Source organism: Python bivittatus, unplaced genomic scaffold (genome assembly GCF_059951505.1).
Source record: "Python bivittatus isolate LINGU-HERP-01145 unplaced genomic scaffold, Pbiv_v1 ctg000410_np1212, whole genome shotgun sequence".
In the NCBI taxonomy this organism is placed as follows: Eukaryota; Metazoa; Chordata; class Lepidosauria; order Squamata; family Pythonidae; genus Python; species Python bivittatus.
The window spans coordinates 5,591,737-5,610,489 of NW_028277067.1; the positions used below are offsets into that span (position 1 = coordinate 5,591,737).

The window sequence follows — 18,753 nt, forward strand, 5'->3', positions numbered from 1 at the left end:
ACAACATCAATATCTTGCAGTGCATATGCCGCCTTCACCCCATATTTTAAAGCAAACTTCCCCATAGTGCAGCTTCCAAATGAATTTGAATACAGTGCCTATAATTGTTAGCCATAGGCATGCTGGCTGGGAGTCATGAGAATTGTACTCCAACACAACGTTGGAAAAGTCTGCTTTAAATGCAGTGTACCATGCTTTCCTCTTGAAGAGACCAGAGATCTGCTGCTTACCTTTCACTGTAGAATTGCAGGGTGTTCTCACCATATAGGGGGTTCCCCAGCTGTCGAATCATCTGCAGTGACTTCTCTCGTTCATCCAAGCCCAGCATTCGGACATGAGCCACAAGCCAAGCCACAGCACATACTGCCATGCTGCACACCTTTCCCTTGATATTATCTGTGATTTTCTGGGATGGGAGGGAAAGGAGTCAGGAAGGTAGCTGAGAATTCTAACATACAGAATAACAGAAATTATTCATGCTATGGAACAGAGAGCAGGAGGCTTGAACTGGGACAGATTTTTCAGCAATATTCCTTCTTGTAGAGCCACGTATGTGGGATGGGCAGCTACTGTATATACATTGAACAAATACATAAAATAAGCTCGGGTGTAGGTCTGAAATGAGGAAGGCCTTGGCTTCTGATTTTCAGAATTATTTTGTTAGAAACATGGCAGCGTATAGTCCTATAATCAATGTCAGATTAAAGTCATTGAGGATATGGGTGCACACACAAGCCCTTTTTTCACATCTTATACACAGCTGTTCAAAAATACTTCTTTGTGTTTAGCGTGAATATCTACAAGGGAGTTTGTCACGGGTTTGTTTAATATCCAAGGGTGGATTACCCACACTCACCGAGATATTCCCAAGGAGACACTGCACACACAGATTTTTCTCTCCCCTTTTTATATTGGGGTTCCTTTATGTATAAAACCAATATTCACAGTACAAAAGTGTTCTTTTTTCTACCCAGGTGTCCCACTAATACAGTTTTCACCTAACCTATATTTCTATCGCTCAACTTACTATTATACTACTCTAACTATTAAACACTACTGCTATCCCTAGAATATCTATTACTATTCCCAGGCACCAATGCTCCTTTAAAAGGACAATGCTCCTGGCCTTTCCACAAACCTTGACTGCTGCTCTCTCCCTTGCTTCCTTCTGCCTCTCCTCTACACACCCAGCACACTACCACACCACCACACCCAGCTGTTCCAAACACAGGGCTTTTTAAACAATCTCTCCCCATCTGGACAATGAGATGCTTTAGAAATAAAGGGGAAGGTACACAATTTCCAGTTGCCTACACTCTTTTTACAACCCCTCCTCCCACAGAGTTGTAAGGATATTCAGCTGAATATGCTTTTTTCATATCTATATCTGTATCTATATATATATGATTTTAATTACAATAGTAAAAGCAAATACAAACTAAACTCGGAGAGGGGAGAAATAGAAAGAAAGAAAAAAAATGCAAAGAAAAAAAGAAAAAAGAAAAAGAAAATATATAAAGAAGTGACTTCAGATCTTCATCACAAGAAGTATAAACAAATTTAATAACTCTTCATCCCCTATAAGGTTACAAACAAATATCTCTTCTTCCTATAACTCATCCCTTATCTATATGCAAATCCATAAATCATCAACTTCTCAGTCCTGGTGTCAGCAAGAAGTCTGTACAGGGTTTCCAGAGCTTTATAGAAACATGTCTCATTTTAAACTTGGTCAAACAAACCAACTTTACAGTCCTTCCTTTTACTTCTGACAATCTTGATCTTTAATTCATTCAGATGCTGTTCCAGGATTTGGTTCCTCTTCAATTTTTCTTTTTCCCATCCCAAAGGCTTCTTTGAGGCTTTAGGAAACCTCTTTTCTAAATCCAGTAAAAAAATCATTATCCAGGTCATTCTCTTGGTTTATCATTTGTATTTCCACTTCAATTTTCAAAGCTTTAACCAACTTCTTTTGTATATCCAGCAGAAAGTCCTTATCTGGGTCACTCTCTTGGCTTGTCATTTGTGTTTCCACTTTAGCTGCCTTCTCTGTCTTATTTATTTATTTATCAAATTTATATGACTACCCATCTCACAAGAAGTGACTCTGGGCAGCGTACAGCAAAAAAAGTATAAAACAATAAACATGTCAAACACAGCCATATTAAAAAAAAATTTTTTAAAAGATTTTTTTTTTTAAAAAAGCACATGCAAGATGTTCAATAAGCAACAGAGTCACCTCAAGATCTCATCGGTCCCTGAGACTCCCAGGCCTGATGACACAGCCAGGTCTTGAGGGACTTCCGGAAAATAAGGAGGTGTGGAGCCCACCTCACTTTGGAGGTGAGAATATTCCCTAAGGTAGATGCCCCGGCAAATAAGGCTTATAATCCACACTTTTTAAAACTATCCAGTATTTCTGGTGCTAATATTTCTGCATCAGGCAAAATTTGTTTCACATCTGTCATTACTTCATTAACATCTTTTGGACATAGTCTACGCATAGAAGCAAACATCACTGCTGACATTACTGACATTGCAGCTACTAATTCCTGGACGCATTCTTTGAAAATCTCCTGGAGTATTTCAACTATTATAATGCTTTGTGTCATTTTGTAAATCCCCGTATTAACCGAAAACCAAAGGCAAGTTTACACTTTTTTTTTCCTTTTCCTTTTCTGCCTAGAGTTTTTAGTCCCTTCTAGTGTTCAATTTCTGAAATCATAAAGTCTCAAATCTCTGCTATAATGTAAGATAGACAAAACAATTTGGTTCCCACAAAAGGCGATTTATTTTACATAATTATTTCCAAAACCTTATAGTAAAAATCTCAATATTCCAAATTTGTCTGGACTCTTAATTCATTTATAAGTTTTACTTAGCTTTTTGCCATTTACTTCCAATTCTTTAAATTCTTAAACTTATGGTTAATTTTTCTTTTGTTCAAGAATGAAGGTAAACTCACCAGGTGGCTTTTCAAACTTGTTATTCCAAAGGTGTCTAATAATGTCAAGATAGTTAAATAGGCAATTTCTGAAAGCGATTAACTGAGGTTAGCAAACCCAGTGTCCTTTAAAAGGCTCTGCCACGCTTGTGAGCATGATGGCTTGATCCCTTCGTCTCCTGGTGCCCAAACCCATAGGAGACAGCTGTTCTGCAGTCTCCTCATGAGGAGCAGCCGTCTAGAGCACATGTGGGTAATCTCCCGTCCTCTCCCTGTCTAAAGAGGTTCCAAAGAACTGGTCTACTTGCTGGTTCTTCAGTCTTTGCCAGGGTCATCTCCACTCTTTTGGAGATATGCTTAGTTCACCATGCCTCCCCCGGAAGTCCCTGAATATGGTTACTTCACATCCTCCAGGCTGTCCAATCCTACTGTGATTCTATCCATTCTAGACCTACTAGCATACAGAAAGAATGTATCAACATACCATAAAATCAGGAGGATTATGTGATACCACTACTGTTAGACTGCATCATTTCAGACTCCCAGCAAGAGAATCCATGGTTGAAAACTTTCTCCTTATATATTTTTAAAACTTTCCACATTACCCAGGAAAGAAGCACATGGAGGATAACACTAAGCTAGACAAATTTTCCCTAGCCTAGCAGCTGCTTTTTTTTCCAATGAGAGATCACCCCAGTTCTAGTACAACCCAGGTTCTTCTGATTCAGTGTTTCCCTTCACACGTTTCTAGTTTTTAAAGGACTTAAAGTGGCACATATGTGTGTTGATGCAATCTCTGGGCAAGGCAGATACCTGGACTGATTCAAAGGTGAGAACCCCATTTTCCCAGGCATTCAGGATCTCCAAGATGGCAGCAGAGATGCTCAGACATGCTTCTTGCCATTTCATCTGCCTTCTCAGTTGCAGGGATATAGAAGGAGGCAAAAAAAGCAAAAGGAATATAAAAACTTTCCCAAGGCATTATTCTCCCTTATCCAGCTCCCCACTCACCCAAATCCTTTATCTAAGAATTCTTGAAGGGAAAATAAAAAGTGGCTTGTTGTGATTACATGTTTGCTGGCTACATAGGGGCATACTGGATGCCAAGTTCAATATTCTCAACTTTCAACTTTTTTTTAACCAGTTTTCTAGCCTATTGTTACAAAAATATATTAGTAATGCCTAATGAACACTGAAAACTGAATAAAGTTTCTAAGTATCACAGGAGAATTCATGCTAGTCTCTTTGCATGAATTGTTTCTATATATATTTGGAGATTTTCAGATATTCTGGGCACAATGCTTAAGTCATATTAGTGCAGCCTGTCATGTAAGGACTAGAATTTTGCTTATAGAAATTGCAGTTCAGGAATACAAGAACTATGGCAACAAAGGGAAGACAACAAACAGCCCTTCAATGAAAGGCCTGTCTTTTTTCTTGTATGTTACTTAATTTTCAGCCTGTTTTTTCCAAAGACTAGGGGTTCCTCACTAAAAATATCACACCGATGTAAATACTTACACTAACTTCATTTCAGAAGAATTATTCAGCAAAGCTACTAGTGATTCCACTTTGGTGGAATCGGGTCGGAAGCAAGGATGGTCAGGGTTGAGAATCTTCCCTTCTTCTGGCATGCACGTCTGCATCCAGGTTTCAAAGAAAGGCACTTCTCCTGGAGGGCTAGCTTCTGACAGGATCACCTGAAAGCAGCCGACCAAAAAATAATGTAGCATGAAATCTTAGGTAAGGACAATAGCACCCTCTAGTGAGTAGCTGGACAACCACAGGATAATCCTGAAAATATGTTTGTGGTGTGCTACTGCATTGTACAAATAGCACACTGGAGGGAAAGGAACAGTTATCTCACTCCCGAAATGAAAAGAAGAGGCTTTAAGACACACACACAAAAGAAGTCTATTCCCCAAATTAACATAATTTTGGGAGCAATTTAGAGTTAAACACATGCAGTAATTAAACTATCTGTCGATATGTAGGTCTGTAACATTTTATTGCTGCGGACTCTATTGATTTTAATGGCTTTCATGTTTACAATTGCTATTACTAGTTTACACAATAAATCTCCTTCATCCATCTGTTTGGAGATGTGGCTTACTAACAGCAAACAAAAAGATACACAATTTTTAGTACATGAAGTGCTGGGTGAAAAGAACGGTCCGCAGTTTCTAACGCCATAACTTTTTATTGTTGCCTGGCACTGCATGCCATTACATATAAAGAACTTGGGAACAACAAGGTTTGGGAGAGGGAGGGAGAAAAGGCATTACCATCTGATTTACAAAAGCTTCCCCATTTTGTTTCCTTCAAGGCCATTCTCAATCATCAGAGGTAACTGACTATTGCAAACTTCTGTTTTATTATCTCCTTTGCAATTTTATGGACAAGAGTAGAATCCCAGGAGATAATTTCATTTCCAATGTCCAGAGGGCAGCAGAGAAGGGACACAAATGTCAGAAAGAAGATCTGAATCTAGTACTACAATACTTGGATGACATTGTTTCCCATGTTCAGACACATGCAGGTGAAACTTCTAGGCAATGCTTCATTTTTCTGCTTTAAATGAAAGAAGTTCTCTTCCAAACCTCCAGCCCAACGGCTCATCAGTGTCAGGGACCTCCATAGTTTGTAAAAATGTCCTTTTTAAAATGCTCAGACATAAGGAAAGAAAACAGCTCGGTTTCAGTGCTAACAGCGTGTGTTCATATGATTCCCGTTCAACTGAGCAGCTAGCATAGAACAGTGGGTGAGAGGACCAGCTGCGAATCTTGCCTCTTATTTGAATCCGACCCCTGTCCTAAATGCAATAAGTAGGGCATAACAGCAAGCCACTCCCATTCTTCTCTCCCAGCCTCAGCCTTCCAAATTACAATAACGCTGATTTTATAGTTGTGTGAAAAAAATATTTGCTCTCTTGGATCTTCTGCCTGCAGTATCCTTACCCCTGAATGTTATCAGAGTTTCATGTGGGTCCTACTGGCAAGTATCACTCCTACTGAGTGAATAGGTAACACCAAACTCTGGTGTTTATTTCATTTCTTTGATAAATTAAGTCACGCAGCTTGTGACATATCCACATGAAAAAGTAATCACCCTCTTAGATTCAGTAACTGGGTATACCACCTTTAGCTGCAATAGCTATAACCCTGTTTCTTGGCGATCAGTCTTTCACCCCACCGTGTAGGAATTTTGGCCCATATTCATGAAGGAACAACTGCTTCAACTGAGTAACATTTGAGGCTTTTCTGGCATCGGCTACTGGTTTCAAGCTCCACCACCACATTTCTATGAAGTTCAGGACTGAATTCTGACTTGACCATTCCAAAACACTGAATTTGCTCTTTTTCATCCATTCTCTTGGCTTGCATGGTTGCCACCACTGTCTTGCTGCATGATTCCCTTGCACTTCAGCATCAGACAGATGGCTTGGTATTTTCCTGTAGGATTCTGATACAAAGAAGAATTCACACTTCTTTTAATGATGGCACATTATCCAGGTCCTGAAGCAGCAAAGCATCCCCAAGTCATGATGTTACCATCTCCATGTCTGATAGGTGGCATGAAGTTTTTATTGTGGGATGCAGCGTTTGGACAAGTAAACCAAAAAGTTCCACTTTCAGCTCACCTGTCCACTGAACATTCCTTCAGAAATCTGGAGGGTTACCCATCCAAGCTTTATAGCAAATTTAAAACAAATACCTGTGTTCTTCTTAATGAGCAATGGCTTCTACCTTGCTACTCATTTTTACCCAGATGACAGAATCATGAATGTTGACTGTATCCGAGGTACTGGCGGTCTGGATGTGGCTCTTTGTGATTTCCTGAACAATTTTATGTTTCACTCTTGGAATAATTTTGACAACATGGCCACTGTGGAGAAGATTCACTATTGTCCCAAGACTTCTTCAATTGAAGGCTGTCTGACTATGGTTTGGTAGAACTCCAGGACTTTAGAAATGGATGTGTAACTTTTTCTAGACTGATGGGCATCAACCCTGTGCTCTAATTATTATTCATTTTTTTAAAAAAAAAAAATTGAAATCCAGCCTTCTCCAACTTGGTATTCTTCAAATGTTTTGGGAATAGAAACCCAAAAATCCTAGCCAGCATGTGTAATATTAAAGTGAAAAGTGTAGGGAAGAAAGAATGGCAAAGAAAAGATACTCTGCACATGTTCAGAAATGAACATCTGAGCATGACCTGAGTTCTTTTCTCTCACCACTTTCTCTCCTCTGTTATGTAATACAAAAGCCAGAAGGTTCCTACCTCAGAGCCATAGGTCTGGGCGACATGACATAGCATAAGGAATGAGATATCGAAGAGAAGTGCTCGGACTGAGGCTCCCTTAGCTAGATTTCAGATGGGGAGGGAAGGGATAACATTTAGAACAATCAGCTTGTCATATAAAAAGCAAAATGTTGATGTATGATGTGTTAGAAGTGCTTTGTAGCTATCATCACATGCATTTACTAGCACCATTAATGGGGTATGCCAACTCACTCATTTTCATTCATTTGAATACATCAAATCTCACCAACTATGGTCCTCCAGATAAATGGGAATTTAATTTCCAAAAATTTTAGTTACCACAGCTAATACTCTGTGCATTACTTCGTTTATTCATTCACCTATAGCAAAACATTCACATTTTGTACCCAATTCTCCCAAAAGAAAAAGGATTCTGACACATAGGACACCAAACATTTTGGGAAACAAACAGTTAAACACTTCCTTCTCTCCCTTCCCCCAGACTTCAAATATTTCTTAATGAAAGAGATGCATAAGTAATAAAGAAAATCAGTGTCTTTTGCTGTAATTTGTGTATTGAGATAACCCCAAAGCCAGCATTATCTTATAACTTTGTACAGCGTGATGCTAAGTGACAAAGGAGAGAACAAGAGGCACTATTAAAAGACTGATGGAAAGCCTGTTCAGTTCCCTTTTTCTGGCTTCTGAAATGTTATCAGTCCCTCCAGAACAGTTTATGATTAAAGCACACTCAACTTCTAAAACAGCCTTCCCCAAGCTGTGTTGGATTTCCACTCCCATAATTCTTGGTTGGAGGATTATAAGAACTGAAATCCAATTGATCTGGAGGGCCCTAGTTTGAAGCTGCAGTATTCAAACAAATGAGGACAAAAAAAAAAAAAAAATTCAACAACTGAGCACTCCTTTCCTCATTTGTCCAGTGGAAGGTCAGAGAGCTTTTGCGTGTGTAATCACATGCAAACATATTCAGACTCCTTATCTTGGGCTGAGTGGGATTCAAACATCACTCCATCCAAAGGACTTCAGCCACATGGGTGCACAAAGCCTAAGGTCCCCCCACCCCCGGGTGTGTGTGTGTGTGTGTGTGTGAAGGAGGAGGGAAGGAAGCAGACACACAGCTGCAAGTTAACCCTTTTTCTCCAGGGTTGAGCACCCCACCCAAAGTGCACAAAGTCACTATTCTTGGGATTGGAGGAATGGCTGGTGCACGTGGTAGCCAAAAAGACAAAGAGACCCCAGTCATAACTTGAATGTCCCCCTTGTTGCATCAGGAATGCTATGCCGGGCCAGCCTACGCTGCCAGGCACCATGCTCACTTTCAACTCTTCCCTGACCCAGGCCCCCTTCCCTGGCAGCCCTTTCTGGTTAACCCATGAAAGCCTGGACTTTCAGGGATAGCTATAGCAGACACTTGATGGCCAAAAAAAAAAAAAAAGACAAAAGGAAAGAGGACTTACAGCCTTCTCCACTGATATGTTTGGTAAATTCATTGAGCCTGAAATGTGTAAAGAATGAAAATATGAGAGAAATTACAGTTTTTAAACTGTTCTTTGACATTTTAAAAAAGCTGATCCCTTTAATGTGCAAAATAATAAAAAGATCAGGTTGATCACAATTATTTCCATTTTCCAAATGAGGAAAAAAGCAAAGTCAAAATACAGGAATTCTGAATCTGCAGACTTAGGTAGGCCATGACTATCAGCATTATTTTGCTGTAGTAATCCTTTACTCTGTAGCAATCATATTCAGGTAAAACCTTCCTAGCTAAACCCTGCTCCATTCTCTCTTAAGCTGCAATGTCACAATAGTTATCAGAATGTTTCAGGGACCTCTGGACTTTCCTTCTCCAAGGTTGGAAAAAGTTCTGGCTTGGAAAAAAAGTCCTATATTAGAAGATCACTCCTCAGCCTCTTCCTGGAACCAGTCTTCACCAATAATGGAGGTGACCAAAGAGGCAGGTGGTGGCAGGACTGTAGCTCCACTCAATCCAGTAACCCTCCAGACTTTAACGTGCCCTACACAGGATAAGAAATGTATACTAGCCCTAGAGCTGGCATAAAGAATACTTCTTTCCAAAAAGGAAGGGAAGAGAAAATAGACTGCTCTTCATCCCAACAAGGATTTAGGCATTTTGGAGGCTCTGATGTCAGATTCCCACCATAGCTTCAAAGTTGAAATATCACTCTGCTTATTTACTCTCTTTTCTTTAATCTTGGTTTTTCTCATGTAGCCCTTTTCTACCCAAGTGTGACTCACTCATTCCTTCTAGCTGCTGCCATAACAGGAGAAACACAGCCATTACAAGCAAAATATTCAATGTGCAGTGCCACAGTATTCCCATATCTTTCATTTGCAAATTTGATTCCCGAAATGAAACTCATACATATTTATATCATATTAGAGCAGCTGACAGCATCGCTTTGGCCGAGTGCAGCATTAGCCTTACGGCATCATTGCAGTCAGTGCGTAAGTTATCATGCAAATCACCAGGTCTTGCTCACAAACTTTCAACTATATGTGGGATGCCAAGCTGTGCACTCAGTAGCCTATTCCACAACTGCATGTTAACTTTTTTTGTGGATCTCGTGGCCCCCTTGAAAGAGTCCTTATAAGAAGAGGAGGAGGAATCTACTGAACCTATGAAATAGAGAAATAAATTTGATTGAGCTAGTTTTATATTAACACTTTAGGGATATATCTTTAGTTTCTTCAAAGGTCACTCATTTAATTACTCTGCAGTATATTCTTTTCTGATTATATTAGCACTGTTATATTTTTGGTTGTATTTCATCATATCTTCTGGTTGTTACAGTCCACCAATAATTAATAAATAAATATTTAAAAAGACATCTCTAAGGCAAAAAGGCAGCAGATAAACTGGTAATGAAAGTTTACTCAAGAATTGATTGCTGTTGCAGTGATTTGATTACAGCTAAGTAGCACAAGCTGTGCTTGAAGGGAGGTCTGGTGCTTCCTGGGCAAAAGCCTCTACTAAGGGACTAATAGGCACTGAAACAATATTTGAGTTCACCTTTGCCTTCTTGGTACTGGTGCACAGATCCTGCCATTCTTAAATTGATTAGAGGTGTTACAACTTGGAGTTCCAGGGCTATGTACAGAAAACCCCCAGAACCCCCAACGTTGCCATTAAATTATCATTTTTAATCAGAGAGGAAAAATATAAAACACACAGATGATAAATTATTAATGGCATTTCACTGACTGAAGGTTAATACTTTTAAATAAGAAGAGATCGCATTTTGTTTAATAATCCTGCTTGTTTTTTTGAGTGCAGTTCCTGGCGCATCACTCAGGAGCTGAATGCGCCCCTTACCCTGGAAGTACGGCTCAGAAACTGTTCCTGCCAACTCCTTAACACACCCTGTGAACTTTGACCTCCAGTGACTATTCTCCCAGCTTGACTTCTGGACTGTGTTAAATTATCCCACTTGTTTTCTGCTTGTGCCATGAATGAAAAACGGGTATCTGGGTCTTGAACTGTTAGCTGACTATAATTAGCTCTTAAACGACTCTGACAGCAGAATACATGCTGTTACAACTAGCTTTCAGCATAAGGTCTAATATACCTAAACCCTGTAGAAAGGACAGAATAGATTGATTTATATCAGGCTTTTGTGACAAAAACAGAGCACTGCATGGCTCCTTCTGCTCTGTCTCCTAGCTGCAATATCAAAAACAAATCTGCCTGTCATCTACAGAAAAAATGCTCGCTTTTAATTCAAGCAGCAAAGTTCCAGGTATATTCCTAAACAGCTACCCGAAGGAAGCTTAACAGTCCTGTAAGTGGCAATAGAAGAGCCCCTTCACCGAGGCAGACGCAAACTGGCTTACAAAAAAGACGGAAACCTCAGCTTGAACACGAGGAGAGGAAAAAGAAGACAGGCAAGAGAGTTGCTCTATCTTCTCTGGCAAAAATGGGGGAAGCAAATAATTCTACATTTATTTAGTGCCTGGATTATTCACATGGTGAGAGAAAGTTTGTGGACCCTTTAGAAGCAGCTGTAATCCTGCAATAGTATGACCTACAATGTTATCTGAGCTTCATCAATGACCTATTAGTAGATAGAGACTTGGTCAAACAGACAACACACACAAGAGTGTGCTATGTCATGTCTTCACTGACTTCTTGGAAAATATATGTGAAGTTTTAGATTTATTAACTGGTGGCATCACCACTAATAGCAATTACTTTAAGCAAGCATTTCCTGTACCTTTTGATCGTGTCAGGTTGGAAGTATTTTGGCCCACTCTTTTTTACAGAACTGCTTCAACTCATTGGTATGTTTGGCTGTCTTGCATGAGCTGCTCTTTTCAGATCACACCAAACATTTCAAATCAGTAACATTCAGGGCTTTGATTCAGCCATTCCAAAATGTGGAATTGCTTCTGCTTCAGCCATTCAGTTGCAGATTACCTTGTGTGTAGGATCACTGTTGGGCTGTGTGACCTACATTCATTTAAGGTTCAGCTCACAGATGGATTGGATACCCTGATAGCATTTGCTGATACAATCCAGAATCCATTATTCCCTCAATAATGGAGTGTACACCCCCCTGAGGCTGTAAACCAGCTAAACCATGATACTGCCATGCTTCATAACTGAGACGAGGCTCTTTTGTTGGAATGCAGCATTTGAGTTTCTCCCTCTTCATTAATGTCCAAAAGTTCAACTTTCACCTCATCTATCATCAACCAGATAGTTTTTGGCAAACTTGAGGTAGGCAGCAATGTGTTTTCTGGAGAACAGTGATTCCCTTTTTGGTATCCTCCTATATATACGACTCTTATTCAGTGTTTTCCTTATTATGGATTCAAGAAGGGCCTGCAGATCCTTTGGTCTTACCCTGGGATTTTTCACAATCTTCCACATATTGTATACTTTGCTCTTGGGGTGACTTTTATAGTACAGTATGACTATCCATAGGAAGAACAGCAATGATGCTGCATTTTCTTTATTTGTATGATGATGGACTGATGAAGGCCAAAGACTCTGGCAATAGTTCTGAAGCTCTATCCAGCCTCTTGAGCACTGACAACCTTTTTCCAAAGATCCACACAGATCTCTTCTACAGGGGGCACAGCTGACTTCCACAAACCTGCGTCATGAAGAACAAACTCTGATGGTGACAATTCTGTTTTACAGTAAGGAAGGGCCCCTCAAGCTCACATCTGACTGTCATCTCATTGACTGGAAATCTAATCCAATTTACTCTCTTAAGAGAGCTGATTATTTAAGGTCTTCACATACTTTGTCTAACAAAGACAGGGAATGTTGGCTGAATACATTCAATAAAGACAGGACACAGTAAATTGTTTTGGGTGTTGTTTGTTTAACCAGAATATCTTTATCTATTAATAGGACTTAGGTGAAGCTCTGATCACGTTGTAGGTTACAATGTAATCTTCAAGGAGTACAGTAGTCCTATAGTTCTTTTGCTCACCACTATAAGGCAGGAGTGGAAGGAAGCAATCCCATTTTTGCAGCCCCACAATATATTGTACCAATGAATAACAGGAGCCCTTTTAATCTGTGATTTGCAGCAACCTCCCCCCCCAATCTCAGGTGAAATACAATCTTAACTTTCTAATCAATGCATTAAACCAATTTTAGTTAAAATCCCCACTTTAAAAAAAAAGGGGGGGGGAAGTAAACAGAAAATTCTGTCCTCTTCCCCTTTAGCAATGTGGCTGTTTTACCACTATGACCCTTAGCCGCTCTCACAAATAACTTTTGAAAGTGCAGTCTCAAGTCACAAAAAGGTTACCACCTGCTCCCTGTATCAATTTACTCAAGTAAAATGATGTCACATTGCAATTTCCACAGCAAACCTTCACTGATCGCCATTGCCAGGAGCAAAGAACCTCACCAAATGATGGTATTATGCCACACTTTTCAGTTTATTAAAGGATGGGAAAATAACAGACAACTCTGGCTTTCAATAACTAATCATATACACTCACTTGATAAATTTCCGAGCGAAGGATTTCAGCTTTCCTGTAGCTGCTGCAGCCGCCAACAGTAGGTCCAAGCTCTTCCCCGAAAGCATATGGCCCAAGACCCCCAGCAGCCCCTCTGGGGATTTTGAGTGATCTGAATCCATTGTCTGGTGCAACAAGAAATAAAATAAGGATAGTGGATCTGAGGAAGGGTCTTTATTAGAAGCACAAAACAAGAGATTTGACTAAAAGAAAGATCAGCTCCTTGCCCCTTAACAAGATGACCCTAGATATGTGTAACCACACAGGAAGGAAGCCCAGGCTCCTTTTCTTCTCTAGAAAAATTCCACTCTGGTGTTGGGAAGTCTGGGGAGCAATTTTACCTTACCTTTGCCTACACCTGTTATGAATCAGATTTAGCATCTGGTTTTGCCTTTCCTCCCTTCATATTTAAAATCTGATAGCCGCATTTAGAGGGATTTGGCTAGAAGGGCATTTAGGTCTGCAGTTCATGTGGTTTAAACTTGTGTTTCATCACAAACAGTCCCTATACTGAGTTCTGAACTGAGTAAAGAGATATTAAGTGGTGTATGATGGCTAGACAGAATTACTAAAGTTTTCTCTAACGGTGAAAACAGAATTAGGATAGAATTTGATTCTGGCTTCATTTATGCCATGACATTCAGGAATTTTAACTGCATTTGCCTGAACTGCTCACAATGCTAAGCCATAATGTGCTGTAATTTTGGTTTAACCCTATGGGAGAACAAGGCCACTATGGCTTTTCCAACAAGCACCAATTATAGCTTGGTATTATGTGTAAACTGATTAACACACCAGAATTATAAACTACAGTTTCAAATTGGCTTGTAAACTGCAGGTGATCTGGGCCAACTATGCTTTGGCATGTTTGTTGAATGGAGAAAATGAAATTAAATCTACTGCTTCTCTTCCAGAGATTGCTAAAAAGTATATGTGTTTAGAGATAACCTTACAATAAATACAGAACAAAAGGAGCCCTTACCTATCAGTTTCAACAAAAATCATGAGCTGAGCAAGCACAGATTCCTCACATTAATTGAAATAAACAAACCTTTAATGTACATTTACATATTTTTGTAACCAATCTAGTATTGTAGAGTCATAATCAGTTTGTGACGATATATATTAAACATCAACATAATCCTATTACACCGACAAACAGATGCTAATATTTTCAGAGAAAAACAATATCCCACGGTAGCTGAAGTAACTCCTTTAGTTGGAGAAACACTGGTTCAGACTTCCTTAAGTTATTAGGTCTACTGTTAACCACTGACAAACCACGTAACAATCTGAAAATAACCTTACAAAATTTTAAAAAGTGCCCTAAGCTTCTTGAAATACAGCCAAAGAATTGCATGTTCTAGTTATGTTTACTCAGAAACACATCTGTGTCCAAAAGACTTTACTCCTGGGCAAACATGCATAGGATCAGCACCAAAACAGGACCTACTTTTAAGATATTGGTAACAGTAGGTTCCGCTCGCAAGATGAGGCTTGGGTTGGGCTGTATATTAGCATTTTCAGCAGATTTTAAACGTGGTGCATGTTCTCGATCAGCAGCCCTGGTTAGGAAAGGAAGAAAGACATCCAAGGTTGCAGTTAAAAATATTAAGACTGTCTTAGTGAAAACAGATTATAATGTCAACCCTTGCCTCCCTCAGCTCATACCACACATGCATTTTTGTGGTGAACACTCAGAACAGCAAATTTTTAATTGTCTTAAAACTTGACTATTGTGGTTAGGTCAGTTTATCTTTCCCAAAAACTATAGTTTTGTCTTAAAACAAAACAAAAAAAGATTTCTTGTCCTCATGGGATCAATTTCTTATGACAAATGGGAGGATTTTCCACCTCAGTTTGGCTTACTTGTTTTTACTAATGAAAACACAAAATGATTCTGGAGAGCTAACAGTGCTTCTCGCTATATGAGAAAACTATGCTCTCGAACCATAGACCACAAACAGGATACAAACTAGTGCCTTCTAGATATTTTGGATTTCGTCTCCCTTAGTTCTAATTAACATAGTTAATGCCAAGAGATTTTGAGAATCATAGTCCAAAACAGCCAGAGGGTAGCAGGCTAAAAAATGTTGCTGTAGATCCTCAAAACTACAGTGTTTTTTTTTTTTTAAGGAACAGCATGTTTTCTCTGCAATAGCTGTATGGTTTTCAAGTATTACAGAGGTGAGCTATTTTTCTATTGCTTATAATTTTAATACATGTAAATATTACTGGTTTTATAAGTGTGGTGCATGTGAGACCTTTCAGTGTGTAAGTAAAACTCAACTCACTAGTCCATTGTAATAATATTTTAAATTTAATACCTTTGTGGTTAGCCTCTATAGTGTTTCTACATATTTATTAAATGAAACAAAAATCATGTGACAGATTTAGAATGAGAAGTTGGGCAGAAAGGTATTTTATTTGAACTTAAGGTGTGCAGTTTCACATGCTTCACAGTCTCAAAGGCATGAAGGAAAATGTTCCTGGATTAAAATGCAATCTGCTTTCAAGATTTTTTTTTTTCCTGAAGGAGAAATATTCAAATGAAGAGATTTCTTTGAAATACAGGTAGTCCGCAGGTTAAGAATGCCCAGTTTATGGACAACCCACAGTTAAGAACGGAGTCTACTGTAGCAAAATTCGAGTTACAGTGGGGCAAAAAAGTATTTAGTCAGCCACCAATTGTGCAAGTTCTCCCACTTAAAAAGATGAGAGAGGCCTGTAATTTTCATCATAGGTATACCTCAACTATGAGAGACAAAATGGGGAAAAAAATCCAGAAAATCACATTGTCTGAGTTTTAAAGAATTTATTTGCAAATCATGGTGGATAATAAGTATTTGGTCATCTACAAACAAGCAAGATGTCTGGCTCTCACAGACCTGTAACTACTTCTTTAAGAGGCTCCTCTGTCCTCCACTCATTACCTGTAGTAATGGCACCTGTTTGACCTTGTTATCAGTATAAAAGACACCTGTCCACAACCTCAAACAGTCACACTCCAAACTCCACTATGGCCAAGACCAAAGAGCTGTTGAAGGACACCAGAAACAAAATTGTAGACCTGCACCAGGCTGAGAAGACTGAATCTGCAATAGGCAAGCAGCTTGGTGTGAAGAAATCAACTGTGGGAACAATAATTAGAAAATGGAAGACATATAAGACCACTGATAATCTCCCTCGATCTGGGGCTCCATGCAAGATCTCACCCCGTGGGGTCAAAATGATCACAAGAATGGTGAGCAAAAATCCCAGAACCACACGGGGGGACCTAGTGAATGACCTGCAGAGAGCTGGGACCAAAGTAACAAAGGCTACCATCAGTAACACACTATGCCGCCAGGGACTCAAATCCTGCAGTTCCAGATGTGTCCCCCTGCTTAAGCCAGTACATGTCCGGGCCCGTCTGAAGTTTGCTAGAGAGCATTTGGATGATCCAGAAGAGGATTGGGAGAATGTCATATGGTCAGATGAAACCAAAGTAGAATGTTTTGGTCTAAACTGAACTCGTTGTGTTTGGAGGAGAGAGAATGCTGAGTTGCATCCAAAGAACACCATACCTATTGTAAAGCATGGGGGTGGAAACATCATGCTTTGGGGCTGTTTTTCTGCAAAGGGACCAGGATGACGGATCTGTGTAAAGGAAAGAATGAATGGGGCCATATATCGTGAGATGTTGAGTGAACACCTCCTTCCATCAGCAAGGGCATTGAAGATGAAACGTGGCTGGGTCTTTCAGCATGACAATGATCCCAAGCACACCGCCGGGCAACGAAGGAGTGGCTTCGTAAGAAACATTTCAAGGTCCTGGAGTGGCCTAGCCAGTCTCCAGATCTCAACCCCATGGAAAACCTTTGGAGGGAGTTGAAAGTCTGGGTTGCCCAGCAACAGCCCCAAAACATCACTGCTCTAGAAGAGATCTGCATGGAGGAATGGGCCAAAATACCAGCAACAGTGTGTGAAAACCTTGTGAAGACTTACAGAAAACATTTGACCTCTGTCATTCCCAACAAAGGATATATAACAAAGTATTGAGGTGAACTTTTGATATTGACCAAATACTTATTTTTCACCATGATTTGCAAATAAATTCTTTAAAAATCAGACAATGTGATTTTCTGGATTTTTTCCCCATTTTGTCTCTCATAGTTGAGGTATACCTATGATGAAAATTACGGGCCTCTCTCATCTTTTTAAGTGGGATATTGCACAATTGGTGGCTGACTAAATACTTTTTTGCCCCACTGTAAATACACAACGGTTCAAGTTCATTACACAGTACTACTTATACAGTACTATACAATACTGTTCTAGCTTACATACAAATTCGACTTAAGGACAGATCTTGGGAACAGAACCTGTTTTTAAACTGGGGACTACCTGTACTAATATTGGCGTGATTACATGATCAAGAACAGGAGACCACACTAACATTCCTTTACACTTGCACATACATAAGCAAAATTTCTCACATCTTGTTAAATGGTTGAAAGTATTACCCCTTGGGAGTTAAGAAATTCGGGAAAAAATATATGACTCCTGGGAGGCTGAAGGACAGCCTTGGGCTATGGTAAGTCAGCCAAGAACTTACTCTCCACTTCCGCTACAATTCATAACTGAAACCTAACAAAGGGTTAGAGCGAGGGCTGAGGATGGGCAGCCTGTACACTGCTAATGGCCATCCCTGTTGATCTTTTTGCTCGCACTTGGCTCTTGTTCTTTTCATGCAAAGTAGACAAGCATACCGTTTTGCTATGAGATTATTCATGTTGGCTTCAGAAAGCAGACCCTGCTTGCTACATTCCTGGAGAAGGAAGTTTGTGCAGTCACAGCTGGAACAACAGAAGAAACTCATTTACAAATCTCTGAAGGAACACGGCAAAGGACAAAAGTGAATGTTATCCGGCTGGATCTTAGACGACAAAGAGAAAATGCTTAATGGCAGGTAACGTAAGGAAGACATTAGGACTTCTTGGATAAAACACTTGGGAATTTACAGGTGTAAAAGGAATCCTTATTTAAAATGTCAACTTTGTGTGTTTGTGTAGCTTTGACTCACCAAATTATTTTTGCTGTTTCTAACCATTTTAAATCACTATTATTTCTGCAGGAAGTTACCCTGAAGAGCAGGAATGTAGTTGTTTTAAAGAAACTAATGAGGAAGCTTCTTGTTTTCATGGCTATAGGAAAAAGTACAAAACTAGCAGGTAAAACAATCACTTTTAAAAGTTCCCACACCTGGGAAGCATCTTGGTCATTTGTGCTATTGAGACCTGCATGCTTTACATTTTCTTATGTATTCTAGAAATGTGCAAAACTCAGTGTTTTGGAAATGGAATGTTTCAAAGCCACACTGAATCACTTCCTGGAGACTGCTATGGCGGGGGAGGAGGGGGTGGGAGAGGGAGTTCCCAAAAGTAAATCCTCCAAACTGAAAATGATTTTGAAATATTCCAGATATTTACTTCTAGAAATTGCTTAACTGCCTCCTGAATTGGTGAGTTTTGCACATCCTTTTG

At 39.6% G+C, this 18,753-nt stretch overlaps 1 protein-coding gene across 2 annotated transcripts in view; it reads right to left on the bottom strand.

Annotated features, from left to right (window-relative positions):
- MED24 (mediator complex subunit 24) overlaps window positions 1-18,753 on the bottom strand; it is a 70,184-nt gene that overhangs the window by 15,381 nt on the left and 36,050 nt on the right. For both annotated transcript variants that reach the window (XM_007420678.3, XM_007420679.3), the window contains exons 12-19: window positions 17,980-18,066; window positions 14,682-14,793; window positions 13,211-13,353; window positions 8,686-8,723; window positions 7,226-7,308; window positions 4,466-4,644; window positions 3,758-3,857; window positions 231-406 (exon numbers count right to left, since the gene is read on the bottom strand). In XM_007420678.3, coding sequence (XP_007420740.1) covers window positions 231-406; window positions 3,758-3,857; window positions 4,466-4,644; window positions 7,226-7,308; window positions 8,686-8,723; window positions 13,211-13,353; window positions 14,682-14,793; window positions 17,980-18,066 — 918 coding nt within the window. The remainder of the gene's footprint in view (window positions 1-230; window positions 407-3,757; window positions 3,858-4,465; window positions 4,645-7,225; window positions 7,309-8,685; window positions 8,724-13,210; window positions 13,354-14,681; window positions 14,794-17,979; window positions 18,067-18,753) is intronic.